Source organism: Ilyonectria robusta, assembly GCF_021365365.1.
Source record: "Ilyonectria robusta strain PMI_751 chromosome Unknown BGZ61scaffold_49, whole genome shotgun sequence".
NCBI classification, from domain to species: Eukaryota; Fungi; Ascomycota; class Sordariomycetes; order Hypocreales; family Nectriaceae; genus Ilyonectria; species Ilyonectria robusta.
Genome location: NW_025764483.1, coordinates 76955 through 104119, shown reverse-complemented (window position 1 = coordinate 104119; position 27165 = coordinate 76955). Strand labels below are relative to the sequence as shown.

Genomic DNA, 27165 nt, shown 5'->3' with positions numbered 1-27165 from the left:
GGACCAGGCGTCTGCAAGACGGCCGCATTTGGGCTGGACAAGGCAGACTGGAGATGCCAAAAGTCATGGAACTAGAAACTCATTGAACATTGTCATTGACTCCTCTCCTGAGGACTACGATTGCCTACACACGCCTGCTACAGCTTCATCTGCAAGCTAACCGCCCGTTGTCGCGCCTCACTCCTCCTCCGCTGCTCAACCTCGACCAAATCCCCCGGAAGCTCAACAACCCTCGCCCTCAAAAACTCCGAAATACTCTTCCCAAAGCCATCGAGCACACTACTACTACTAACTCCGTCCTGCAGGATCCCCTTGATCACCAAGTGAACCGCATGCAAGTGTGGAAACTCACACCTCTCCACTGAGTACCGCTCATCCCAATCGTCCACGAGAAGCTCTATCAATCTTTGCTCTGTGAGAAAGGCTTGCGCCAATGGGTACGCTGACGGATCGCGCACCCAGAAGCCGACGTTTGCGTTGCCGCCTGAAGGCGGACAGCTCGTATCCTTGGAAGCTCGACAGGCTCAGAGCCTTCATCTTCCTGCTGCTTGCCGAGCTGGGCAACGTGAAGAACCTCGATCGCCTCACCATCTTGAAGGCCCGACTCAACCGCATGAAGGGTTCCATGTTTGGCGGCAAGCAGTCCACAGCCCTCGACACATACGCAGGAATGTCTGCGGAGCAGAAGCTTCTCGCCACCAAAGAGATGGGTGAGTCCTCCAACCTTCCCTGTCTTGTATTCTACTCAACCCGCTTTTTTCGGTTCTGACTGTTTGCTCCTGGATTCAAGGCATGGTGTTCAAGTACCTCAATGACCCAACGGTGTGCAAGAAATTATGCGATACCTACGAGGCGCTCTTTAAATATTTTGAGGACTTTGATACCTTTAATGCGAGTCAAGGTTCTGGCGTCACGATTTCCTCGTTCTTATTACGCACGGGAGGACCAAGCCTCATAGGGCCAAGTGCGCTAGGCTGTTTACAGTTCTAAGTTTATCGTTCGCGTCTCCCAGAAGCCCCCTCGCCTCGCTTGACTCTGTGTGACAGGCCTGCTTGAAGGCCTCTATTGGACTAGGGGAAAAGTGCCTGATCTTAAACCTGTGGCTTGCGGCGCAGCGCGGCATTTTGGACCAATCACCATGTGACACTCGGACGAATGTTAGGCCGTCGGACGAGCTTTCCACCGCCTGGTCGGAGTTCGGGGAAATATTTTCCTTACATCCCTTGCCTCGACGACCTAAGAGTAATCGCGGACGCACTGTGTGATCCGAGCCCCACCCCTGGCCTCATTCCTCCGTAGCACAGAGAGTGATCCACAATAATGACCCACAACACCAAGAGCTGTCAGGCTGCAATAACGACGGAATGACGTCCACTCCGCCTGCCTCAAACGGAGCACGGCTGATCACGCGCCCCCGCAAGCCCCCAGTAAGCCACCTCAGCTCGACCAAAGCAACGCGCGGTTCGGACGGCAAAGTGCATGACTGTTTTGGTGGTGCTGCTGCACGTTTGAGCATCAGGCAGCAACGGGTCAATGAATTTCCGGCAACGTTGGCTGAGAAAACGCCGCATCCTGCCGGTTTTATCCGCTGCTGCCGGAAGACAACCAACTCATGGGTCTTTGTATCGTGTGCGGTAAGACAGGAAGCTCGGTTACAACCAACACCTCCAATGCAGCAAGTTTTATCCTCTAAGGGCGAATAGATAACGCAGATCATCTAGTCGGCTCTAAAAGCGATCCGCGCGGAGCGGACCTGTCTGCCCTACTACGATTTGATGCTGACAGGCGCGACACACCCACTACTACAACCTTTCGTGTCACCTCTCAGCCGAGGCAAGATACCACGGCGATTATTCCCAATCCTTGCGGCTGAGTCGATCTCCCCTCACTGCCCACTACGATTTCTTACTACGTAGTATACGTCTTCCTTCAAGACGCTTGCGCCTTACCCCTCCCACACCAGCCAGTGACCCTCAAGCTGAACAAACGCTTCCCCGCCCTCGGGGTCGCCTACCCCCACACCCGCCCACCGATCAAGCGCAAGCGAAGGTCCGATACCCATGTGTCCCCGCCACGACTTGATTAGCCGCCTGCAATTAGGCACCTGTCTGGCGTGTTCTCCGCCCTGCTCGTAAGATACGACCCCTGCGACGGGGCTGTTGTGGCTGCAGCCGGTCAAGGGGTCTTCGACAAGGGTTTCCATCAAAACCAAAAACGGCAATGGATCGACGCAGTTTCCTCTTTCCCCAGAGGAGACAACGAGATCATCCCATCAGGGTCCCTGGTCCTCCCGCTCTGCGTCGATGCTACAGAGTATGGCCTGAGAGCTTTGGAAGCTGGCTAAAGGGCACTCGAGCGAAACTGCGAATGGGAGAGCAATAATTCCCGAACTAAGGCTGCATCTAGCTTTTGTCTGAGTAGAAACAAGAGGCGTGTATGCCGGATTTAGTTTGACTAACGTATATGTCACCCGTGCGTCGCATCCAACCATGCGTCGCACTTTGATTTTCACCTTAAATCGCGATTTTTAAAAAATTATTAAAATTTCAAATTAGGCTAAAAGTATCTACAACTTTAAAAGCATATTTATTAAATATATACTAATAAGTGTAAATTTTCCTAAATTATTACGATTTTTTCTTATAATGTGTTACTGTCGGAAAGCTAGCGTGGCACTTGGATGACTTGATTGTGGGTGTATTGTCTGTGTGTCTCTGGGAGGTCTCCCGGCCGTGACTGCGTATGTGTTGCAATCACCACTAAAAGTGGGGGCCTGAGGTATCTGCACCAATAGGCGGTCTCAACCCTAGAGGTCACCACGTGACCGCCCGGTCAGGTGCTTTGTACATGATCCAATCTAACAGTTACAGGCTAGAGCCTGGGGACACGGCTGCGGCTGTGCCGAAGCCGGGGTCAAGACGCTAGCAACTTGTCAGATATTAGGGTGAATTGTGAGTTCTTCATATTGTTGTGTGACTTCTGTGTCCTGCTTGCTACTTGAGGTTTTAGAGCAAGCTCTATATGCCTTTTCCTTGCTATGTGGAATCAACTGGAAGCTGCTTCCTAAGCCAGTGGCAATAGGTGGCAACTGTCATCTTTGATGATAATATTTATCATCCTTTCAAGCTACTTCCATGAGCTTCCTTTTGCCACTATTCAACAACTTGAAACAGCGACTACGCTATGTGACTTTTTTTTTTTTTTTTCCTGTGTGGTGATTACTTCGACTGTTGTCGAGAATGGGGTATTTCCTACAGGTTCGCCCTTCATGGGCAAAGCCAGTTGGAATGGCGAGAAGGGTGGGGTGTTTCGCGTCACAATCCATCGCGATCACGGGGCGTCCTTGTCGTCGACATTGGTACGGCCAGTCACCGGGGAAAGCATCCCGAGTCACAAGGGTTAGACCGGGGGGTGGGGGTGGGACGGCCTTCGGCCGAGGCAGGAGAGCCTAACCGCTGGTGTGGGTGGGACTGCATCAGCAATGACCCGAGACCAGGTGAGGTTTCTCGCGGACTCGACGAAAATTGGGCTCCTCGCCCGCCTCGATGGCGAAACACTATCTACCAGTTTGGGTCCAATGAACTGACTGTCCTGGGCAAAGGCCTCGAATGTTACAAGATGGCCGGAATGATAAGCGCTCTGGGCCACGCCTTGGAACGAGTGAGCGAGCCAGCTCTCCGCCTTCCCCCAATGCTGTGGGATTTACGAGCATGTTTCGCACGACATCAAACCCAACAAAGATGCCTGGGCTACGTGTTTGGTCTCCCACAACGCCAGGCTGGACAACAGGCCTACGAATCCGGCATTCAGCGCCATCCACCCAGACTGAACCTTACCGAGCTCAGCAATTTCCACCTGGCTTGGTTGCTGCATAAAGGGCCCCACAGAGATAACAGCGCCAATCACAATGGCAAAGGTTGAGGCTGCGCGAAATGCAACCTGTGAGCTCGTTTGCTAAGCGCCCAGGGTTCCATCGTTTCATGCCACTGCGCCAACACGGGGCTGACTCTGTAAGACCCCGCGACCGGTTCGAGAGGCCGTCTTCCTTGGACCTACCACCACAGTAGACGGTACTTACACAGTGCAGGCTGCTCGTTTCCGAAGTTGGACTAGGCGACCAAGCAAGCCACATCACATCACAGCGCATCCACAACCAATAATTTGTATTCGTTGGGCTGCAACAGGGGAACACCGTGGCTGTTCATGTAAAGCAAAGTTCAGGCAGGGCATTTGGACAACAAATCACTCAAAGGAACGTCATTCCACGGGCTTGAGTGTGATTCGCTTTGGCTCTCTCTCACACAGGCGGGGTACACGCTATAGTAGAGGAAGACCATGGCATCAAAGGCGCCTGTCGAGGGAGTTGTGTCAGTTAGCGCCGTGGCTTGTTTAGCTCGCCTGGCTAGGGTTGGTTGTGATTGTCACATATTAAGCTTAAATACTGACCAAATCTGTCAGGCCCACGTGGGTTCCTCAAACTCGTAAAACGATCTCATCTTTCGTTGAATTGCCCTTATTTTACAGATTTCCGCAATCGGTCTGCCTTGTCTATTTTCTTCAGCTACGACGAGACCGATACCCACAAATCCCATCTGCCAGATCCCTAAGCTACTGCAAACCTTTCATCCCAAGCCCATCACACACAGCCGTCACCTTCATCCGCAATGGGGAAAACCGAAAATAACTATGACCCTCAGATGCCCCCGCTTCCTCTCGCAGAACCACCCGAGTGCAAGGAATGTGGCCAAGCCTGTAAGCGGGAATCGCGCGGAAGGCGATCATGTTGGTGCTGTTATTGTTACCTTAGGAACAACCAACCAGTCTGGAGCACGTGGGACGACACCGAGGGAGTGGAGCCTGGAAACCCGCTCTGCGATTGTGGCTATTACTCTCGCAGCGGAACTAAAAAAACGGGAGAACCATTCAAATCATGCGCCGTGGGCCGTTGCAACATGTCCGATTACAAAGGATGGTCATCAAAGAAGGCACCAGGGCCTTCCTACTTAACTCCTCCAGCCACTCCGTCAAGATACAAGGGGCCACAGCCGACTGGCGGAATTGGTGATTCGAGCTATATCTCTCCCCAAGAACCTAGGAGAAATAGATCCTTCGGCAATGACGAGCCGCCATACACTCGGAAGGACCCAGAACTCATTCGTCTTCTGGAACATGTCTTTACCATAGCAGAAAAAAAGAGGTTTCCCAGCCAAATGCCGAACATGTCAGACCTCAGGAACGCACTGCCAGCTATTAGTGGCTCGACCCAGGCGCCCATCCCATTCAAAATCCGCTCATCTACTGATTTCGAGAGACATTCAAAGATTGGTGCTGCTGGGGAGTTATATGTGAGTCGAGTCCATGAAGGAACTCCTGCTGCTTTTCAACTAATATGCTACAAGGTGTGGGCCTTGATCTCTTTTCTTCTTCCTGCAAATGGTATCTACGTTGAAGATTGGAAGAGCAACATGCGAAATTGGGCCAAACAACACCCGGATCTGGCGCATTTCCCCGATTACGTCGGCGGTGAGACGGCCGACCTGGACTTCCTCGACGATACTGGTGCCTTTACAAACCTCCTCATTCAGAGTGGCTACCTTGACAGCGGGATATGGCGTGGACAAAAACCACATTATCTGATTGAGGTCAAGTCGTCCCTGTCAAATAAGAACAAGGAGTTCTACCTCAGCAGCAACCAGTACGATAGGGTATGCATCATAGGACGACGCCTAGAGTCCGTTGGGTTGGCATTACTAACTATATGGTGTCGCACAGATGCAGGAGAACACAAAACCCAGGCCCTCTTCATCAAAGAGACCGACCATCTACATGGTTGCCCGAGTCTCAAACCTACAGCAGCACGACATTGATCTGCGATTCTACATAGATCCGGAATCGATGCGAAAGGAGAAAAGGCTTCGCTTCCGACAGGTTTGGGCCGTTGAGGAAGTGGAAGAGTAGTGTCCATCAAATGATCACCGTTGCTTCGTTGCATTCTTGAACTTTTGTCAGCCTTCGAGGTCAGAAGAGCGCGATGAAATGTGGTCTTGGAAGAGGGAGGGAGGAGACTGAGGGACACTGGACAATGCATTCAGTGGATTGATTTGCAACCCTGGCCCTTGTAGGTTCGTACGCAGAGGAGTTGGTTGGCGGTGACCGTTCGTTGTCTGGAATAGAGTGCCATGTAATTTCAAAATCCTCTAGAGGGTTGTCCTAGGCCCATAGCCCATGCACGTCTGCGTTCACTCGAGCCGTTGTGCGATTCCCGATTCGGGTTGACGTTTGCCACGTGCGCTCGCGAGGGTGTCCAGCACTTCTGGGCGAATTGATACCTTCTACCTGCGACGACGGCGTCGTATTCAGCATACGGGATTGATGACCCTTGTGAACGGCCTCTAGTAGCTGGATTCCAGCTATCTAGTCCAGGATGCTATTTACATCAAAGATGAAGAAGAAAGAAAGAAGTTCCTAAGTGCCCCTGAGCTGTGGAACGATTTCAACTTACCCCATGTAATCGCTATAATGAAGGCACATCGCCCACACCAAGAATTTGATGCAGATTGAGGTACCTAAATTTGTTAGGTCGCCGACTTTTTAGCTAGTCACCGACCCCCCATGAGGGACGAACGGGGGTTGAGCTGAAGTGAAATGACGAGACCCCCCTAGTAGAGATTCTAGCTTAGCATGTCCTGTGCTCCAATAGGGGGGACTTTATAGGCCTCGCAGCCCTCAGACGAAAAATATATATACATACTTCTAAGTGACATATAATTTAGAGTTAAAAGAGAAGAAAACTTTTTTTTTAAAAAATAATATTACGTTTTTATGTAGCTGTCGAAAGATGCTACATTCAAGAACTAGACACAGACAAAGACAAACCTACTAACAATCTTAAGCGCAGTGTTCACTGGCACACGTGTTATATATCCTCACACATATCCTAGACCAGAACAACGTCTGAGTATGTCTCGGGGGCATCAATCACCTCCTCATCTCCATGCAACGACTTTGAGCCAATCACCAGCTTGCCCAGCCTCCTGAATCGTTTGCCCCCAGAAGGCGTTGGGCTCACCGAGGCGACAGCATCCACAATGAGTGTGGTATATGTCCAGCCCTCCTTGTCAGAATCGGCATTCAAAGACTGCGTCTTTGACAGAACCAGCGCAAAGAACTCTTTCTCTAGCGCCCATCTTCTCGTTTCCTCCGCCTGCCCCAAGACCCCATCGAAGCTCGAGTAGACTCCGAACGGGTCGCCCTGGGACGAGCATAGCCGGATGTTGGGGCGAAAGCCCTCCGGCAGCTCCGCCTCGTTTCGCTCCGGCAGCTCGCTCAGATGTAGCTTCAGCATGGGAGCTCTCAGTCTGACCCAGCCATCCGTCAGCTCTCCAAATGGGTTTTGGTCGTTCTTCAGCGTCACGCTCCAGTCAGTGGCCGTCGCCACGTCCACCCAGCCCAGTCTCGTTGTTCCGTGCGCCGACTTCCCACTATATGACGCCCAGCTCCACGTCGGCGCGATATATCCCGTCTCTCCTGACAGAGGTAACTCGTCTGGTAAATGGTGGTTGTGTTTTTTCTTGCCAAGACTTTGCCAGCCTAGACCTTCCACGATGGCGTCACTCCAGAGTCCAGCTACATACTTGATGCCAGCTGAGGTTTCAATGCCACCATCCGAAGCCCTTTTGGCCCTCAACTTTCCCCTAATGAGACTCGCCAACCCCGAAATAGCCGGAAGCTGATCAGTTTCCAAGGTCATGTTCCGCCCCGTAAAGTTTTCTAGAATAAAATACCACAGCTGGTGAATTTCACTGTGTCTAGACATGCGAGCAATCTGGGTAGACGACGGCTCAGGTTCTTGATATATCGAGTTCCAGCGACCCGGGACCACAGCGCCGTCTTCTGATACAAAGTGGCTATTACACTCAAAGAAGATCTGATCAGATGCGAAGTGTAGTATCCGGTATGCAAGAAGACGCTCCTGGAGAGCCCAAGCTCTGGACATGAGGGGTTCATCGAAAAGCTCGAGTAAAGTGCGTTGAGAGATAGCTGGAAGCGTGGGAGCATCATATGCCAACGCGGGGATGGTCGTGGACCCCTGGTCAGCTCCCTCATGCGGAGATAAGACAGCCAACTTCACGGGTACGTAGTACCTTTCTTGCCTTTGGAAAATGCCCTTCGTTATGCTGTCGGCGCCATCGGCAGCAATCACTAAGTGGGCCTTGGCGTAGAGATCCCCCATAGCTGCGGATTCCCGTGCCCAGTCGTCGCCGTCGTCTTGGCAAATACATAGCGAATCGATCCAGAGGTATCTAATGTCAAGACGACGCGTGACTTTGATAGCATCTTGGAATGTTTTTGGGAGGCTCTCTACCGCAACGCCGCCAACATAGTCTGGAAGGGTGTCCCGAGTCATCTTTATGTGCCCTGAGGTATTGGTTCCCCAACAGTGGCTGAGCGCGATGTAGCGACCTTTCTGGCTGCCGTCGGTTTCAACAAGACAGACCATGTCCAGATCATCGAGATGATTGAGGTCAATGACGCGGGAGGGCAACACGCCGGTTGGAGGCTGACAGCACTGGTGGTTCGTCACACAATCATCCAGCCAGCCGGATGCCAACTCCAAAGGCCCCTCAGCTGCAGCATCTGGGCCAATTTTTTGACTTGGAATGAAGCTAGAGTATTCTAGTCGCACGGGGCGTTCAGTTAGCATTACTACCGCAAAGAAACCAAGGCAAGGTAGACATACCGCGCTCCGCAGAGAATCCGATCACGGCGACCAGATATAAAACGCTGCCTCTATTGCTATTTGTAAGAACCGAAAATCCATCGCCTCCATCAAAGCGCCGCACGATCTTGAAAGTTGATTCCACTGGCAACCCATGGCCTCCACGCTCGATCTGAAAGTATCTCTCGACTGAGCCTGGCTCTACCTCTCGGAACTCGGCAACCAAGCCCTCAAACTTTTGCAAGATGAGCCGGCAGAGAGGACAGTCGCGTGAAGACTGCGTTAGAGAATCAGGGCTGGAATGATGTGGCAAGCCAATTGTGTCCCAGGAATCCGCCGCATCTCGACTGAGCTGGAAGTAATATGTAGGGGAGCGAGTGCCGATAGACCCAACGAAATACCGCCAGGACTCTGGTAAGATGGGCAGTGTGGACGGAACTGAAAAAGCAGCCCGGCAATAGGAGCAAGCCGACATTCCTGAAGGTTGCTCGGCAAAGATAGAAAGGTGGCGTTTGGGCTGCGGAGTGAGGTTGTCTCCGTGATTGTTGAGGTTTAGGCAGTTGTTGATCGCGTGATAATTTGATCAATTTCTGACTAGTTCATCTGACTGATTGGCACTTGAAGGGCTTATCCTGGGGGAAAATGTGTCACTTTGACTAAGTAATGGCATGAGGCCAAAGGTGATGATCCAGATAAACGTTGCACGCGCCGTAAGATTGTAAGATCAGGCTTCTGTCGGACGGAAGGAGTGTTCTGGTCGTATTGGCGCCTCAGGCAGCAAGTCGTGAATTGGTCCGCAATGTTACGAGCTGATCGAAATGGAGGGATGAGCGCATCTGATGAATAGAACAGAAGAGCCTTGGTTTTATACCCTGGAGGCGTCTCGTGATGCGCCGTTTCATTTGTGGCGCAGCCCCAATAGCAGAGGAGCGCCCAATTTAGGCAGCAGCAAGGCAAACGATGGAATGCTTTACCTGATAGGGCCGATCTATTAAACCCGAGCATCACAGGGAATATTACGGGACTAACCTTCTGTTGGATTGACCCTCGGCTGATGCAATCCTCTGATATTTCAATATCCTGATCTTAGTCATAGAGGGGGGTGAGATTGACAGTTAAATCCCTCACAGAAAGAGGGGTCCGGAAGGACCCAAGATCATCAACACAATCATCATTGAAGTCAGACCATTTGATCAATTACTTATCTCTTGATCGACCTAGGCGTATTAGATCCATCACCTTCTTATTAATGGAGAATAATTCTATGCTTAAGTCCCCGAGAAGCAGCTTCGTTCTAACCCCAAACCTCAGTCTTATATGCCTTGAGCCATGTCGCGGGTACACCCTTGGCGAACATTTGGTGTAATAGGTGCGGGGTTTTCCGAAAACCCGCCATACAATCCGACCTGTTACATCCACTTGATATAACCATAAACAGTCCGAGTGCAAGTCTTCAATGAGTGCCTTGCTATACGCTAGCACGGGGAGATATCCGTCGAGGCGTTAGCTCCTCTGTAAAGTATACATGACTCGTGGCGGGCGCGTGCTGGATGGAACATTCCGTAGAGATCGCACTATTATTTGCGAGATGTCGAAATATGAATCTGTTCAAGGGCCACTTGAGCTCGTTTGCTATCTTGAATATCTCAAATTAACATTCAGAATACACTCTGAACTCCTTAGAGCGCAAACATGATTCTTAAAGAAACCAGATCTGTAGTCACCTCATACCCTAATTTAGGAACTTCAACGCCTATGAATTGTCTGAGACGTGGATGAGACACTCCGGCAAGTAGTGCCGCTGGGAGTTCCGGGGGGGGGGGGGGGGGGGGGGGGCGAGGGACGCACACTACGGTGACGCCAGCACTACTTTTCTGCCCAGTTCCTCGACGCACATAGGACGCAAAGAAGAGCTGCTGGACAAGCATTGGCCGATCTGGAATTAAGGTTCGACCCGACCTGGGCTTCACTTTAAGACCAAGCGCCCTGCGGCGCTAAAAACATGGTGGATGCGCAAGGCAAAGGCAGGCTTGCCACTTGAGCCAAACTCGCTCAATCCATACATATACGTCGTTGGCGGCAGCTCCCCATATTTGGTGACGAATGCCTAGAGTGCGACAAGATTCGCTTGGCCCAGCCAAAGGAAATGCATTCCCGATCTGTAGTACAGCTTCCTCCGCGGCTTCCAGCCTGGTATCGATGCTCGATATAACGCAGAGCTGGTAGTGGAGTGACGTAGAGGCCGCGTAGGAGGGAGAGGTCACGAGATGGGTAAGTTCTCGGCCCTTAACCTTTGTGTGAGGTTTGTCCCAAGTGTGTGGCACAGATTGAATTGGCGTGGTGCGGAGTAATCTTACTTCCACACATAGGTCCGCCCGCCTTGGTGAACCTGCCGAATCTGTGGGGTAACATCAGGCCTAGTTTTGAACTAGCTTTGCATGTGGCCTGACACGGCACCCTTTTTTCGCGATCCAGACCTAGCCACAAAATCGCCGACGGATGAAAAGAGGCTATTTGCAAGTCCCCCCGCTTTTCTTCCTGCGCACCTCTCCACACCCCAAAAAACTTCCCCGCAACCCGACAAGAAAATCGCGTTTTCTCAACAACGTATCAAGAGAATCGAAAAACAAATACATTTTGGAATTAGCATGCCACAATACACCAAAAACAACCTCCAATTCGCCACCAATGATGTCCGCAAGGGGGATGGCGATCCACAGAGCGTCCCGCGCTTAGAACATTGGAGAAGTACATGATTGGCAACAGATTAGCAGGAGCCCAACCTATAAGGTAAGCGAAAGAGCTTTATCAGAGGTTGTCGGACACAGAGAAAGCACCTTACAGACTAGGTGATTCAAAGGACCCCCGGGCTCGCTGTAACGGGCTGGGACAAGGATGGAGATTCGAGATCCTGCTCTGCTCAGCCTTCTAACCATCTCTTCACATTTAGATTTCACCCAAGACTTCAATCTTCAACATGGCCGGCGAGACCGGGGCCGCGGGTCTTTCCCTCTCACTCTCGATGATTATAGCCGCATTCTTCGGCATCTCATGCTATAATGCCGTCGAAATCGCTATTTCCATCTTCTACATGTTCAAGAAACGACGAGGTTTGTACTTCTGGAGCATGTGCGTGGCCACGTTCGGCATACCGCTCCATTCCATCACAGTCTTGTTCCGCCTTTACGCTGTCGGCCCAAACTTCGTCATGAGCGTCCTCAACGACCTGGCCTGGTACTTCATGGTGACCGGCCAAGCCGTTGTTCTATACTCTCGCCTCCATTTGCTGGTTCACAATAGAGCGGAGCTCCGCTGGGTTCTCATCATGATCATAACAAACTTTTGCATTCTCCATATCCCAACCACAGTCCTCTTCCTGGGTGCTAATTCCGGAAACCCTGATCCTTTCCTTGGCGGGTTCCAGGTTTTCGAGAGGATTCATATCATTGGCTTCGCCCTTCAGGAAGTCATTATATCTGGACTTTACATCTACGAAGCCTACAAACTCGCTCGATGTCTTCAACCCGCCCTGGCAGCTAGGGGCCGCGAGGAGTCGAGGGTCATGTCACACTTGATTCTTGTCAACGCCCTTGTCGTCCCCTTGGACCTAAGCCTGGTGCTCTTTGAGTTCACTGGCTTCTATGTCATCGAGGCCACCATGAAACCAGGGATGGACATCGAACGAACGGGAATCGAATCGATAGATTCATTCGATGCCAAGTCTTACGAATGTCGAATCGAATTTCTTGGCATTCGATTCGATGTCGAATCTGCGGCGTGCCCATTCGATTCGCATCGAATCGAATGTGACATGTCCTGTTCGATGTTCGAATACATCGATTCGAATGTGGGGCATCCTATTCGACATTCGAACCGTACAGGTCACCATATGATTCGACATCGAATCGATCGCCCCCACCCGTTCGATCGAAAATCGATCGATTCGGTCGAACAGAGAGACGCGATGTGCGAATCATGACCAAGGGGTGGATTCAGCGCGATTCGCAGACGCGTTAAGAGGCCCCTGGCACTCTCCTCGACGCGAGAAGTGCAACGCGATCAACACTGACAACAATTCATCTTAATGCTAAGATGTGTTAGCAAGTACATAACATGACCCTAAAAGCCCATAGCATACTAGGTACCCTGCAACTACAGCAATCATCCCTGTCACGACCCTGTCTAACCGCCCCCCAGCCCGGAACGGATTAACGCGCCGGCCACCGCGAATTGCCAACAGGTTTACCAGTTGGGAATGACTCCCATGGTCACAATCCCGACAAACAACCCACCAGCAGGTGCTTTACAGGAATGTAACGGACAACCCAATTTAATCTTGTAATAAAACACTGAGTCGGTTTCTATGAGGAATATATATTTGTCGCGTGGGGGGTTGAAGTATGAGTTATTGTTGCTGTAAAATACAACCTCCCAAGTTAGGAGGTACCAAGGTCGTCATATAAAGTAGGTGGGGCTTACAGTAGTTTTTAACGCAGGAGTATAGGGTATGTTTGTCCCAGTAACAGGCCGCTATACAGAGAGGGGGATCACCAAAAACACGCCGCTTTTTCTGCAGAATAATAGGAAGGAAGCAAAAAGAAAAGAAAAGGAAACCAAAAAAAAACTGTCTCCGTATTTCTCTCTACTAAAAAGTTTTTACTGATGCCAGCTTTGGCATGATCAGATGAATATGTCCGGCTCGAAGTTTTCACGCATTGGCGAGTATGGGATTCATGATCTTCCTGCCCCCCTCTTTAACTTTTTGGTTGTCTCGGGGACCTGCGCCTAAAGCCAGCTTTGCCTGTGAACCGATGTACCAGCGACTTCACAGGTGCATCCACTTAGAGCCTCAACTTCAAGTCCCCACCGTTCCGCCCCCTCACGTGAACGGTTTACGAAAATCTCAAGAATCCATTCTGAGTTGACGCCAGATTGGAATGAGCACAAATGCAAAGCCGGTATGGGGACTCGGCTGAGGAACGGGATGGCTTTTTTTCAAGGTTGGCCCGTAGTGATGCGTCTGTGCTTGTGGCATGAGCCAATAGGAGCCTCTGACGCAAGTGGAACAGGGAATATATGGAATCTTACCCCGCCGTCTGTGGACCTAATCAACGAGACCCCGATTTGGCTGGTTGCCAAGTACTGAGAGCTTGGTGGAGCGGCACTTGGGAGAATCTCCGTACACCAATGGTCGGAACAAAGTTTGGCTTCTTACATACAATGGCGGCTTCACGCGCGACTCTCTCGCCTTGGGCGCGCCAGGTCGTCGTTCGCGCTGCTCGCGAATGCATCATTAATCGCACAAGACTTTGCATGTTTAGCGGCAGTGGAGATGTCGCGAATTTCGCGTTGACGACAAAATGGGCGTGATATACGCGTGTTATTGGCCTCAATGCCTGTCCAGTCAGTGATGGATGGATGGATTTAAGTTGAGCCTCAGTGCAGTCTCAATGGCTTCCAACAACCTCGACCCACGCGACCCATCTGTCCGACTAGCTAAACTAACTGCATCATGATGTCCTCCGAACCATTCTCTTTGAGCCCTTCGTCCTGGAATCAACCAGGTGTGATGGAGCGCGATGAATTCTCTTCTTCGCCAGCCGCCCCGTCTCCAGGAACCTCGTTACCAACGACGCCATCGCTCCGTCCTCGCGGGACTGCCGCCGATTTTATTCAGGTCGATTGGACACTCTGGGGCCGCCAAGAGTGGGCCAAATGGCCCGGATTCGAGCGTTATACTGGCGGCCAAGACACGAGGGCATGGTGGCAACAATATGGGTATCGCGTTAAGGACCGTTCCACCTCGCGGCAGGGAAATAAGCTGAAGTGGATCTGCGCCGACTGCTTTGCCCGAGGTTTCAAGAAGAAGTCGGACTTCTGTTTCGTCTGCTCGACAGGAGTCGCCATCAGGAAACACCTACTCAAAGCCCACGGGATTCTTGTAAGTGTGTGCCTCTCATCTACGGTTTGATAACGTGCTGATTTGGCAGGCCCCGAACAAAGTTGCCAGCCCCGTGGGGGGCTCATTTCTAAATGACAGGACCATCACCGACTTCATCGATGCCGACTTCAATAATCCCCACGACCAGTTTCTTCTCAGCAAGCTGCGTGGAAGATTCAGCAGCAAAGGCCTCCGAGTACTCCTCCTCGACTGGATTACCTACCATAACCTGCCGTTCAACATTGTCAATACCGAGCGGTTCCAGCGGATCCTTCTCTACGGCAATCCCCTCCTTGATGTGACCCACATTCCCTCTGCGAAGACGCTGCTTCGCATGCTCGAATCCGAGTATAGGGGTGCCGTTGGGCCGGTAACCGAAGTATTGCGCAGCGCTCGATCCCAGATTCATTTCTCCTTCGACGGTTGGACATCCAAGTCGTACACTTCGTTTCTTGGGATCAACGCTCAATTCATTGATAACCACTTTGTCCAACACCGAATCCTCCTTGGGCTTCGACCTCTCTCGGGCAGACACAACGGTGCTTCACTTGCCGATGAGGTCGCTGATACGCTCGCATTCTGGCAAATCAACGACCCGGACAAGGTTGGCTACTTCACGCTGGACAATGCTGCCAACAATGACACCTGCATGGACGATCTTGCCTTTGAACACGGCTTCTCAGCTGAAGAGCGACGGATCCGCTGCGCTGCGCATATCTTCAACCTTTGCGTGCGGGCAATGCTATACGGTTCGAAGCGAGAGAACTTCGCGGCAATCATCGCTGCCGATGGTGACGATCAAGATGACGATGAGGAGCTAGTTGATCAAGCTATCGACGAGGCCCTGGATGTAGAAATGGAAGACGGCACGGATGAAGACTTTGAAGCGAACACTGCCGTTGGTATCCCAGAAGAGGACTTCCTATCATCCCACCCAGCCCCGGAGGAGATCAATGGAGCCACTTTCAGGGAGTACAGCCAGAACGGCGCCCCAGGAATGCTTCACAACATCGGGATTCAGCTGCGAGCGACTACACAGCTGTACGAGCAGTTTCTTCAGTCTCAGCGCAAGGAATCCGGCCATGAATCAACACTTCACTGGGTCTTCAACAATGCCACCAGATGGAACTCGGATATGCGGATGATGGAGAGGGCCCTTCGTCTCCGCCCGGCTCTCAATACGTTCTTCAATGACGTTCAGAACCGTTGGGAAACTGAGGGTCTTTGTGACAAACCGAAACCGGCAGTTCTGCAATACCGCTTAAGTGCGTACGACTGGAAGGTTATCGAGGTGCTTGTCAAGCTTCTGAAGCCTTTTGAAATCGCCACCAAGCAACTTCAGGGCGACGGTATTCCCGACGCGAGGTCGACTTGCGGTAGTTTCGATGAATACTTCCCTGTCTTCGAGATCCTACTTGACCACCTCGAAGGAGCTATCGAAGGCACAATCTTTGAAGAAGTTGAGGATCCAGTGAGCAAGGAGAAGAAGGACGTCGAAGTCGCCATCTACGACGGGCTCGATAGCAGAACCCGTAGATTGCTCAAGGTCTTTATCAAGCTCGGATGGAAGAAGCTGCACAAGTACTACAACTGTCTGACTAGCGCAGCTTATGTCGGCGCTGTTGTCTTCAACCCGGCGAAGAAGTGGCGCCTTCTCGATCAACTGTGGTCTCGAGTGCCTTCTCGTAAGGCCAAGGGTTGGCGATTAGAGTACGAATCCCAGCTCTTGGAGATCTGGGAGAGTTACAGGGAACGCGAAGTTGACTACGAAGTCTTCGCTACATCTGACGAGGCCTCAATGGATTACATTGAGCGGAGACTTGCCAGGAGTGTAGCTGGGTCGCCATGCGCCCAGGGTTCGTCCTTGGCAGTGTCCAGTGCCCGCAAGAGCACCCGAAAGACGAAACACACGACAGCAGGAGCGACTGCTGATGACGAATATGCTCGGTACTGTGCTGAGGATGTTGTCAACAGTCACCACTACAGAAGCAGGCCGATTGACTGGTGGAAAATCAACAGGAATCGGTACCCGCGACTGTCTCTGATGGCGGTTGATATGCTCACCATCCCATCGTCGTCTGCGGAGAGCGAGAGGACATTTAGCAGTGCAGGACGTATGACGGCACCGTTGAGAAGTCGGCTGAGGAGGGAGATAGTGGCGATGGCTCAGTGCATTCGATCATGGAGTAAAGCTGGGATCTACACGCCTTCACTGCCGCTGGTTAGCCTCAGTGATGATCAATGGGTTGACGCACTTGCGTCGCTGAGGGGGACGAGTGACATTTAATCTGCCTAGTACCTGCCTTTGCACAATTGACGATGTTCTGCGATGTCTTATCTGAAGCCGTGATACCTTCTAAACCCGCTCTGCACCTCTCACCACTCTTCTGTCGGGGTATGACGGCATGACGGCCTGGTGATGATGACGACGGTCCATTTGGTTCTAGGTCCTATTGGTGTTTCGGTCTCCGCCGGGATTAGTTCTACGTTCGATCGAGTTCGAATCGAATTCGATCGAATCTTGGCATTCGATAGATATCGAATCTACGGAAGACATGTTCGATTCGAGTCGAATCTACGGCACAAGAATTGTGGCGCGTTCGATTCGATACGAATCTGCGGGAGATGTGTTCGATTCGAGTCGAATCTACAGGACAAGAATTGTGGCACGTTCGATTCGATACGAATCTGTGGGAGATGCGTCCGATTCGATTCGAATCTACGGGGTCACATTCGATTCGAACGCCAAGGCTTGGCGTTCGATTCGATAGATTCGTAAGATGTCCATCCCTGCCTAAGATAGCTTGAGCCAGGACCATGGCCCAATGCATAGAGCTTTTTGGGAGGACGAGCTGGAACTACGAACTGGGCAAGCAAGCAATCACCAGGGACACCAGGCCTAGGGCAAAGTATTATTATACAATAGAACTGATGCCCTGCCGACGCCCCATTCAATCTCCTCGCAGGCGTTACGGTGGTGGACAGTGTGGCTAACAGACTGACCGTCTGACAGACCGCAGACCGACCGACCGGCAATTGTCAACAGACCGACCGACCGGAGCCGCCGGTCGGTCTGGGTGGACTGAGTCGGTCCGAAGGTCTGGTGTTCTAGTGGCGGCCCTGAACCCCCACTTCGTGAGTTTGGCTGCTTCTCTTCCCTTTCCCATCCAACACGCAATTATCTATTCTTTAACTTTCACCCGAAACAGATACCGTATAAGCACATGCGAAGGATTATAAACAACATATTCATGGAACGCCAAGCTCCCCCCTGAAAATGTGTCACTGTATGGAACCGTCGTGTCGGGCTATAAAGTCACGCACGGGTTAGTCTCGAAATCCTCTCAAATAACCACATGCAATAAAATGGAAGGAAGAGAAGGAGGAGAAAGAATTTCAATCTACAAACCATCAAAACCATCTCCTCGCCCGTGCAGGGCAGTCCTCCCATCTCCCACCCAACTTTCTTCCACTTCGAAGGCCGAACCCTCCCTACCCCTTCAATACACCTCTGCTGCCCGCCCGATTTCTCGATGGCTTCGTGTCCATCGCTGATGCTCGTCAGGCTCCGGATCCGCCGCGCCCCAATGTCGGCCTCGCACAGGAGTATCACCGCCTCGCCGCCCCACAATTCATGCTTGCAATAGCCCGCCGACTTGCTTGACACGTCGGCGAGGTAGATGCCGTTGCCGAACATGGCCCCCGTGAAGCTAGCCCCTCGCCTGCGGATCTGTAGCCCCAGGTCGAGGATACCCAGCAGAGAGTCGAGTGGCGTGCCGTGCCACAGTAGGAGTCTCTCCTCGCCACAGACATCGTGGCCTTGCTTTGCCTTGATCCAGTCGCAGTACGGATTTGGCAGGTTAGCCTTAACGAAGACTCGGTAGATGTCCTGGAGCTCCAGGATCCGACAATGCGTGCGATGACAGGAATTTTCTAGGTAATATTTTAGTTCCCGGAACTCGAGCGTCGAAGCATCCGTCAGGCGGCGGAAGCCATGCCGCAGAGAGCTGTAGGCCTGGTACAGCGGCTGGGCGAGGGCCTTATGTGCATTGAGCTGGAGGGAACCTCGGCGGTGGACGTCGGCTAGCATGTTGGCTATTTCCTGCCGCGGATGGAGCGAGTGGAGGAATTTGAGTTCGAGGAAGATGGCATGATAGCTTGATATCACTGGGGGGCGGTCGTGCCCTGCGCAGAAGGGGATCCGGCTGCGATACAACGACGACGCTCTGAGGATGGCCTTCCAGTGGATGGGGCGCACGGACTCGAGGTATTTCCAGATACGCTCCAGAATCTTGAATGCCAAGAAGATGGACCAAGGACTGAGCTGCTCGTACGGAGCGCTAAATGGCGGCCAGGGTCTCGACGTGCTTGGGCTCTCGCCGCCATTATGTTTCCGCATAGAACCGCCATAGAGCATAAGCTCCATCAAATCCCTCACCTCCTCCGTAATCCTGGCGTCGATCATTGCGTAATTTGGGACTTCCTTGGGGCATGCGACGGTCCCGCGGTAGTCCAGCTCGACGAACATAAAGTGCCAGCTCGGGATGAAAGGGGATTCGTATCTTCGGTTCCATGCCAGGCCCGTGTTGTTGCGGAATATCTTGCGGAACCTAGCAATGACGGGCTTTAGATCGGTTTCCTCCATTTCCTGCCTGCCTACGCCTTGAAGCCCAACGCGACCTTCCCGAGTCAAGAGCGTGTAGGTTTTGGCCTCTGGGTTGAATACTATCTATTGTAGAGCTTCTCGTTAGTAATTTAACATCGTCTATACATGTGCATGCGTTCTCACGTACTTGATGCCTCCGGAAGAAGTTCTCGTTCTTCGAGATGTCGGCCCGTAGGAGGTAAACATCATATATCGACGCCGTAGCCCTATCTATCAAGACCGTGGCATCGGCACGTGCTCCCAGATCAACGGGAACACGCAGGCTCGCCCTACCGTCAGTCTGCCTCCGAAAATAGCCATGGTGCGAAGTGTGCCTCGCTCTCGTAGCAGCCAGGCGCCGCTTCGCGACATGAGAGTCCTCAAACTCCTTCCGAATATCCTGATGTCCCAAGTTCCCACGCACCACAATATCGTGTTCAGGATCCCAGTCGGAAGATATTCGAGGAAGAGGGGGAGCAATTGAACGAGGTATCGTCGGGGTCGGTGCTGCTGATGGGACTCTTTGGTGGGCGGCTTCAGGAGCGGTCAGGGCTTCGGAGGTAGTTGGTGTACATGAGGTGAGCTTTGCTGGGCTAATGGTCCCTGGCGGATCTGGGCGCCACCAGTTGTCCATCGCTAGACGTACAGTCCAAGTCGCTGTAACATTCGAAGAGAGGTTGGTTGATTCAAAGGAGTATGGAACACTGGGATATGGGTGCCTTGAGATGCCGGTCGGGGAATCGCAACGCTGTTCCGAGAAGCCTTGAAAGCCGCCCCCGCCCTGGCCAAAGGGGGCAGTGCCATGGCCTGGATTCGCCTTGTGACACAAGGCGGCCAAGGTTGCCCTAATTCGCGGTCGGTCGCTCGGTGATTTCTGCTACAGTGAGAGAGTAGGGACAGCTGACAGGGGATTTTGCGCATATCCATACCATGTAGGCCTTGTCTCAGAGCGGTCTCAGAGCGGTCAGACCTGCGCCGGGGAGCCTCGGAATATCAACCATTGGGCGAGCCAGCCTAATGGCGCCGATTTTGACGGTGAGGAAGGGCAGACGCAATTGCGAAACCACACGGCACTTGGTAGCATGCGCAGTCATCGTTCTTCCCCGGCCAAAAGGGTTTCTATCGGAGAAGGAAAGGCTGAAGGCGGCGATGAAGATATGCCATCACACAAACGACGGAAAGTTGCGTTCCCTGCCCGCAGGCAGATGGGTACACGGCGCCAGCTCAAACCGCCTCCAAAACACCGACCACGCGCTACCAGTAAACACAACAGGGCGAGCACTGGTACCCTTGCCTCTTCGGCTGGAGAGGAGGCTGGGTTGGCTGCCATTGTGAACTACGAGGAGTGGCCGTTTTCTGATGCGCTGTTGTCATGGCCTTGTATCGCCTGTGGGTGCCGGGGTTTGGTGTTGGTGGCGGCCGCCAAGCAAGGAACCGACCGTTACAGGGCTCCTAGCCAAGCCCTGCCCGAAATTTTGCCTGGTTCCTCTGTGACGACTACGGTTGGATTGATTTTATTTCGCCCGGAGGGAAGTCCCTATAGGGCCTTGACACAATCTAGTTCACATTTCAGAACATTTGGTACCTGACACCCCAAGCCCCACGGATCGTCGTCTCATCGCTTGCTGCTCAACCTCGTCGCTGCTTGTTCCATGACAGGCCTGCTTGAAGGCCAAATTCTGCAAGTGTTCAGCATCCCATCTTCGGCAGCTGAAGCACGGCCTGCCAAAATCGAGGCTGCTTTTTGTTAGTATAGTCGCACGCTAGAGGTTAGTTTGCTGATGCCGCTGGTCCGCATCGAGCCTGTTTGTCGCGATAGCAAATTTGATTGCCGCACGCACGGCCTGCATGTTTGGCTTCCACTTTTCGTCGTCCGACGCAGCTTTTCCTCCCAAGAAGAACGACAAATTCCCAATCTTTGTTCGTGAGCATTTAAACATGGCTTCCCGTTGCATTCTCCACTTTTTGCATCGGAAGAGGAAGTGCTCAATCGTCTCTGCTGCTTGTCCACAATCGCATATGTCCGATTCCGCTGCCCCTATCCTGTGAAGATAACTGTTCAGTCGCATCATCCCGGTCCGAAGCTGCGCTATTACGTCCGATTCTTTTCTTTTTAGTGAGTCGTATAGTGCACGGGTGTGCTTGCCCGGCAGCGCCTTGTCGATGCGCTTCGAGTACTGTCCAACCCCTTCCGGAAGTCGCCCACACTGCCGTTGTTGGAGGAGCGACAGTCGAAGTGTTGTGGACCTTGCTTGGTACGACGGTGCCTCTAGCATGCCCTCTGCCTTGGTGGCTCTCTGCGCTGCTGCCTTGGCCATCGGTCCCAATATAAAACCTTCGGCCTTAGCCGGCACCCACATGAGTCTAACAGAACAGCCTCTTTTCTGAAGGCACTTGGTGCGGTCGTATATCTGACGGATAGTGCATTGACCGGATTGCTGCCTAGGCCTCCTGATAACTTCCACGGCCGAGCGATTGCTCGTCATGACCGTCACGGAAGCCTGGGCGGCGTGCACTTCAGCGCCATCGCTATTGCTGCTAGTTCCGCTGTGTACGGATTCTGCTCATCTCCGGGCCCGATAGTGACCGAATAGCTGGAAACCATCTCGCCTGCGCTGTTGCGAGTTGCGTCGCACACGACGCCTCCCATTCCCACTATGCCGCCCTTCTGCGAGCTAGACGTTGCTATGATGATGCCATCGACGTCGTTTGGTGCCTTGACCACCTTCGCTAGGTCGTCCTCGCCCACCACTAGGATGCGGCTGGTCCATGGAGGCACCGCATACTCGTGGATAACCTCCATTCGATCCGTGTGGACCCTTCCCACCGCCGAGACAATCTTCTGCATTGGTGATATAAATCGCTTGCTTGCCTTGTTCTTCAAAGCTGCCAGCGGGTGTGTCTTCGGAAGGGTCCGAAGGTTGATGCAGAATCTTGTTGCGGCTTGTCTGTGTCGTTCCTCTACCGTCTGGATACTGGCTTCGGCCTCGGCCACCGCTGTTCCAACAGTACGGAACGCTCGCTCCCACCAACTGGGCTTTGTACAGCCGGCAGCTTCTCTCGCACGGCGAGCGTGCGTCCAGACGTTAGAGGCATAGTCCATCGCCGGCGCGATCGTCACTACGAATAGCTGTCTCGCCACCCTCGGTGACAGCATTTTCAACCTTCTCAGACACATGGCGGCGGTGAGTCCCTTGGCGGCGGCTCTAGCGATGTGCTCCTGGTACCGCAGGCCCGCGTCCATAACTACTCCCAGAATTTTTGCGCTGTTTTTAGGTTTGACCTCGTTCCTTTTGATCAAAAATGGCATGTCACTGTTGCGCGCGGTGACACGCGTGAAGTTGATGACTGTCGTCTTGTCAGCTTCAAACGTTGCGCCGCTGCGTCTCTCCCACTCGAGCGCTTCGTTAATGATCGACTGAATACCTGCCCGGTTCGCCTCCGCGGTCGGGCCGGTCACCCAAGCCGAATAGTCGTCCACGAAAGCAATTGAGCCACCTTCCGCCTTAATCCTTCTCTGCACCAAATCTGCGTTGAAGAAGAGGAATGAGACCAGTGACAGAGGCGATCCCTGGGGGAGACCTGCTTGGGGTAGCTCCCGCTGCTCAGATGTGTGCCCGTTCACCACCACCGAGGCTGTACGCCCGGAGCAGAGGGCGTCCATCCACCTGACCAGTCTGTCTGGTATCCCTCTCGCCTTCATCCTCTCGAGTAGTCGCTCTTTGCACACTCCATTGTAGGCGCCTTTGACATCGAAACTGATCAAGCTCAGCACTTTGCGATCTCTCCATTTGTTCCTGCAGGAGCAGGAGCGCTTGCTCGGCCGACCGTCGCTTCCTCGCTCCGAAGTGGTTTGCGGGCAGGAGCCCGTAAGTCTCTACAACATAGGAGATGCGCTCAGCGACGACCGCTTCCATTATTTTACCAAGTGTTGACAAAAGCGATATCGGTCGCCACGCCTTCGCTACCGTGTAGTCTCCCTTGTCAGGCTGCTTCAGCGGGATGATTTTCGCACTTCTCCATTGGTGAGGTACTATGCCGTCTCTGAGCGACGCAACGAAGAGAGCTAACACCCGGTACTTTACCACCGGCCAGAGTCGTCTCCGCACCATCGCCGGGAGGCCATCATCGCCGGGTGCTTTCCACGGTTTTGCTGCCATGACCTTTTCCTCAATTTCTTCCAGGGTCAGCCGGCATGGGCACCACTTTCCGCTGTTGTCTCACTCCTTCATCTTCGATTCTCGCTGGCAAGGGAGGGAAGAACGTGCCGAGCAGCTCATCGGCTTGTTCTGCCTTGTACTTGGTCATAGATCCATCTCCCCTCTTCAATGGTGGCAACTTGTCGCCCATGGTGTCCTTGCTAGGTTCGAGATACTTGGCCGCCTTCCAGATGTTCACATCTGCGGCCAAGAAGTCGTCCCAATGTGCTTTCTTCTGGCTCCGTATGGCGTCGTGGTACTCCTTGGCTGCTTCCTTGGCTCGTCGTAGAGCGAATTCGATTTCCCTACGGACAACGCGCAGTCCTATCCTAGACCATCAACCAGATCAACAAAAATCCCGCCACTGCCCCGATCGCCGAATTTTCACACATTTAATGACCTTTTTAACTTCCTTCAAGACTTCTATCGGGGCGGATTTGCCCACATCACGGGCTTCAACGCCGTCACAGACACAGGCTTCAACGCCGTCATCGACTCGATCACGAACAGCTACAAATACAAGGGGAAGGGGAACCCGGGCTAGCTCGAGGCTCTCAGCAGCACCAACGCCGTCCGGCGATAACTTCATCCCGGTCACTCAATCGCCCCTTCGAGATGAGATTGTGGTCAGGTCTTTGGACCTAGGCTAAGAGACTTTTTGCGTGATTCTTAGTCACCTCTAGTTGTCATAGATTTTTTGGTATGTAGAGGGGAAGGTAAGGAAAGAAGGAAGAAATTACCGAGTTTCACGTGACGAGCTGTACGATTAGCAAAACAGGGCTGTACAAATAGCACGACTCATAAGATATCACGCTCATTCAATGCCGTACGAGCCTTCCTCGTCTTTATCATCCGAGCCATCAACGACATCTTCTTCCACATCCCGCACATCAGTTGCATTCTTCACACGGTCCACAGTGGCTTCCCACTGACTCGGCGTTGGCTTTTTTGACTCTCTCTTCGGCCTCTTTGTGATCGTTGTGCGCCTGTGCGGCTTGATGAAGGTCGTTCTGGGTTTCGGCCTCGGCCTTTTGGGCCTGGTGCCTGAGCTTGTCGGCCGTTTTATCAGTCTCGGACTTGTTGGCCTTGGCTTTATTGACAAGGCCCTCAATCTCTTCCAAGGTGTGTTTGTCCAGAAAGAAGTCGTCGTCACTGGCATATGCAAGGTTCCGCCGCAGCGCAGTCATCGGTAACCATCAACCAGCTTGAGCCTGTGTCGTCAGCTTGAACATTGCGGCTGTTTGCTCTATGCTTTATGGACGACCATGAGGTATCGAGATGGGGGGTCCCGCCCTGTGTTGACGCAGAGAATAAGAGGCAACTGCATCATGTCCAACTCCCCTTGGATAGAAGTCCTTTCATAACCCAAGGCTCTTCCGTGATGCTTCGATCGACGGAGAATGGGTCAATCATCAACCCCGGCCTCGATGCAGTTCCCTCTACCGGTCACGTCAACAGCATAAAACACGGTGAAATCACGATTGCGCCTTAGTACGAGCAGCTCAACACGCCTCAATTGGTATATACCGACAGGCCGTGGCCACTGACACGCGATAATCTACGGCCGTCGAGTCAACAGGCCGATCGCCTGTAAAATTGAGCGGCATTTGGCGTTGCATCCATATGCACGAGTCGCTGCACCCCTCTGCTTCAGCCTTGTCCACCCGTCTCATTCACGTCTGTCGGCGCGGTCTCAATCGTCTACTGGTCCGACGATCGGCCGAAGTCGGAAGGGTCGAAACCGTTCGCTTGCGCTTGAGCGGAGGGTGCGCCCGAGACGATCTGACAAACTGAGCCGTTGGTTGAGCCGACACGCGTTCTTCCCCATCTTCTGTACCGACCGGCGATGGCAGCTGTGGACGGACATTCGGGACATCCTCCTCTGACTCCGAGGGCGAATCCGAGTCGAGGCGCAGCTGCTGCTCGTGAAACTGCTGCACCCTCGCCTTGGCCTCACGCGCCTCCTGCATCGGCGTGCGCGAGATCGGCCACTCCTCCGCAAAAGTAGCGCCGTACATATTGACGCGGATCTCCTGTCTTCGAACAAGCTTGTTTAGTCGGTCCGTGAGGGTCTGGGCGAAAGTGGGATCGATGGGGGCATCTCGCAGCGCTGGCGTCGGCGGCGGGTGGACGAGGTGGGCACCTTGTGACGAGACGGGGCATGGGAGGCTCTGGACATGATCAGCCAAACGAAACAAGATTGCTGGGTCGGGAAGCATACCCCTCCTGCCTTCTCAAAGGCCAAGGCGAGCCAGTGCGTCCATCGGTAGCTGAGGTGCGGAGTTGCGACCGTCATTCGCGGTGTCGCTCTGAGCGTGTTTCTCGACGCGGGCGGGGAGTTTCTTGAGATCAGAAATTACTTTCAACGCTGTAGATCATGGCGGCATATGTTTGCTGGCCGTCATGGCGGGTTTGGACGTTGGCGACCGGTGGTGAATTGGACCGTCCAGGCGACGTTTGTTGTTTCGAGGAATTTGCGTCAGCTGGCGACGAGGAGGGGAGATGTGACCGTCCATAATCGTCCCCGGGAAAAATTCGAGCACGTGAACTTTTGGCGGGTAAATATTTTTCCAGGCAACCCAAGTTCATTTTCGCGCCAAGTTCTTTTTTGCACCAAGTCAATCTTTGCGCCAAGTCAATCTATGCCTCTAACCCGCGTCTGTTGTCAATTATGATACATTGTTAAAGGGTGTTTCCAAGTATCCCAAGTCCGACGCATTGTGCGTCGGTTTTCAAGCGCCTTGACTTCCTCGACGAGAGTCTCAATCGATCCATACATCGCCATGAATTTTTGCACGAACTTCTCGTTCCCTTTCGCTTGTTGTTCTCGAAATACATCTAGAGCGAACTGCATATTTGAAGCAAACTTATTGCCATCTACTTCGACGTCCTCCCCTTCCTCTTCGAGCTCAACCAGTTGATCCTGCTCAACTATTGCAGGATCAAAATCTTCATCTGAGTCAATGCTAACAGCGCCGTCCATGTCAACATCGTTTGTTTCATCAGCCTTAGTATCAGCTTGCAATGGCTGATATTGAGGCTGTAAAACTAACTGTGCATGAGTCCAAAACGGGGGTTCTCGGCGTCTTTGAATAGATCGAAAGAAGTCAACGCGATCGGAAACCGGCTCATAACAAGAGAGAATATGTTTGCAGAGTAAAAAACGCGAGTCTAAGAAAGAAGGGCATGCACACGTCCATCGTGCAGGGTCGGTGTGATAGTGCTGAATGCGAGTTCGGTCGGTTAGGCGTCCATTTACCTTTTTCCATTCTCTTTTGAAGTCCTTCCTCCACGATGCTGTTGCTTGTCGATGATCGTGTTGAAGGAGAGCTCGCATCCGTATCATGGCACTGGGGATCAATCGTGAAAGAAGTACCCAGACGACAAGGTCGATTCGAGGCCGATTAAAACGATGGAGGTAATCGTGTTTAATTTTTCGCCAATGCGATTCAACAATCATTGTCGTTTTGAGGACCGGAATTTCCTTCTCATTGACTGATCTCGCCCACAAAACCCATTGGCTTGGGTGATACCAATTGACCCAAAGATAGGCCCATAAACGAAAGTAATTCCGCTTCCTACACCAATAATACATTTCCGAAGCACTGAGACGATGAATTTCCTCTGCAGATCGGAAAGTACCATTTTGATCGGGGATGAA

At 52.6% G+C, this 27165-nt stretch overlaps 7 protein-coding genes across 7 annotated transcripts; 3 read left to right on the top strand and 4 right to left on the bottom strand.

Moving 5' to 3' along the window:
- The first annotated feature begins 66 nt into the window (after positions 1 to 66).
- BGZ61DRAFT_466347 (uncharacterized protein) lies at positions 67 to 1044 on the top strand. The gene is made up of 2 exons (XM_046247668.1): positions 67 to 731; positions 791 to 1044. Exons 1-2 carry the CDS (start codon positions 434 to 436, stop codon positions 988 to 990), a joined length of 498 nt encoding a protein of 165 aa, XP_046094969.1. The 5' UTR covers positions 67 to 433; the 3' UTR covers positions 991 to 1044.
- On the bottom strand, positions 201 to 383 carry BGZ61DRAFT_320203 (uncharacterized protein; the record flags this gene model as incomplete). The annotated part of the gene is made up of 1 exon (XM_046238926.1): positions 201 to 383. A coding segment is annotated over one exon (183 nt), but the record flags the coding sequence as incomplete, so codon positions are not given.
- A 3426-nt stretch (positions 1045 to 4470) lies between the features above and the next one.
- Positions 4471 to 6390, top strand: BGZ61DRAFT_466344 (uncharacterized protein). Its single transcript, XM_046247667.1, has 3 exons — positions 4471 to 5345; positions 5400 to 5705; positions 5773 to 6390. The coding sequence occupies exons 1-3, from the start codon at positions 4665 to 4667 to the stop codon at positions 5956 to 5958; spliced, it is 1173 nt and encodes a 390-aa protein (XP_046094968.1). The 5' UTR covers positions 4471 to 4664; the 3' UTR covers positions 5959 to 6390.
- Positions 6391 to 6937: 547 nt separating this feature from the next.
- BGZ61DRAFT_540849 (heterokaryon incompatibility protein-domain-containing protein) lies at positions 6938 to 9194 on the bottom strand (the record flags this gene model as incomplete). The annotated part of the gene is made up of 2 exons (XM_046254965.1): positions 6938 to 8676; positions 8741 to 9194. 2 exons carry the CDS (start codon positions 9192 to 9194, stop codon positions 6938 to 6940), a joined length of 2193 nt encoding a protein of 730 aa, XP_046094967.1.
- A 2502-nt stretch (positions 9195 to 11696) lies between these two features.
- Positions 11697 to 12386, top strand: BGZ61DRAFT_298336 (uncharacterized protein; the record flags this gene model as incomplete). The annotated part of the gene is made up of 1 exon (XM_046238658.1): positions 11697 to 12386. A coding segment is annotated over one exon (690 nt), but the record flags the coding sequence as incomplete, so codon positions are not given.
- A 5384-nt stretch (positions 12387 to 17770) lies between these two features.
- Positions 17771 to 20805, bottom strand: BGZ61DRAFT_466327 (poly polymerase catalytic domain-containing protein). The gene is made up of 4 exons (XM_046247666.1): positions 20475 to 20805; positions 19454 to 20150; positions 18070 to 19389; positions 17771 to 17968 (listed from the first exon to the last, which is right to left on the bottom strand). Exons 1-4 carry the CDS (start codon positions 20633 to 20635, stop codon positions 17843 to 17845), a joined length of 2304 nt encoding a protein of 767 aa, XP_046094965.1. The 5' UTR covers positions 20636 to 20805; the 3' UTR covers positions 17771 to 17842.
- Positions 20806 to 25177: 4372 nt separating this feature from the next.
- On the bottom strand, positions 25178 to 25800 carry BGZ61DRAFT_372145 (uncharacterized protein; the record flags this gene model as incomplete). The annotated part of the gene is made up of 2 exons (XM_046242158.1): positions 25178 to 25675; positions 25726 to 25800. 2 exons carry the CDS (start codon positions 25798 to 25800, stop codon positions 25178 to 25180), a joined length of 573 nt encoding a protein of 190 aa, XP_046094964.1.
- Positions 25801 to 27165: the final 1365 nt, after the last annotated feature.

Excerpts from the sequence above, each read along its gene's own strand:
- BGZ61DRAFT_466327 (XM_046247666.1), bottom strand. The coding sequence starts at position 20,635 with ATGGCAGCCAACCCAGCCTCCTCTCCAGCCGAAGAGGCAAGGGTACCA. Across the intron at positions 20,151-20,474 it reads AACGCAACTTTCCGTCGTTT|GGCAACCTTGGCCGCCTTGT; the intron begins GTGTGATGGCAT and ends ACCGCGAATTAG. Across the intron at positions 19,390-19,453 it reads ACTTCTTCCGGAGGCATCAA|ATAGTATTCAACCCAGAGGC; the intron begins GTACGTGAGAAC and ends GCTCTACAATAG.
- BGZ61DRAFT_466347 (XM_046247668.1), top strand. The coding sequence starts at position 434 with ATGGGTACGCTGACGGATCGCGCACCCAGAAGCCGACGTTTGCGTTGC. Across the intron at positions 732-790 it reads TGAGTCCTCCAACCTTCCCT|GCATGGTGTTCAAGTACCTC; the intron begins GTCTTGTATTCT and ends CCTGGATTCAAG.
- BGZ61DRAFT_466344 (XM_046247667.1), top strand. The coding sequence starts at position 4,665 with ATGGGGAAAACCGAAAATAACTATGACCCTCAGATGCCCCCGCTTCCT. Across the intron at positions 5,346-5,399 it reads GTGCTGCTGGGGAGTTATAT|GTGTGGGCCTTGATCTCTTT; the intron begins GTGAGTCGAGTC and ends ATATGCTACAAG. Across the intron at positions 5,706-5,772 it reads GCAGCAACCAGTACGATAGG|ATGCAGGAGAACACAAAACC; the intron begins GTATGCATCATA and ends GGTGTCGCACAG.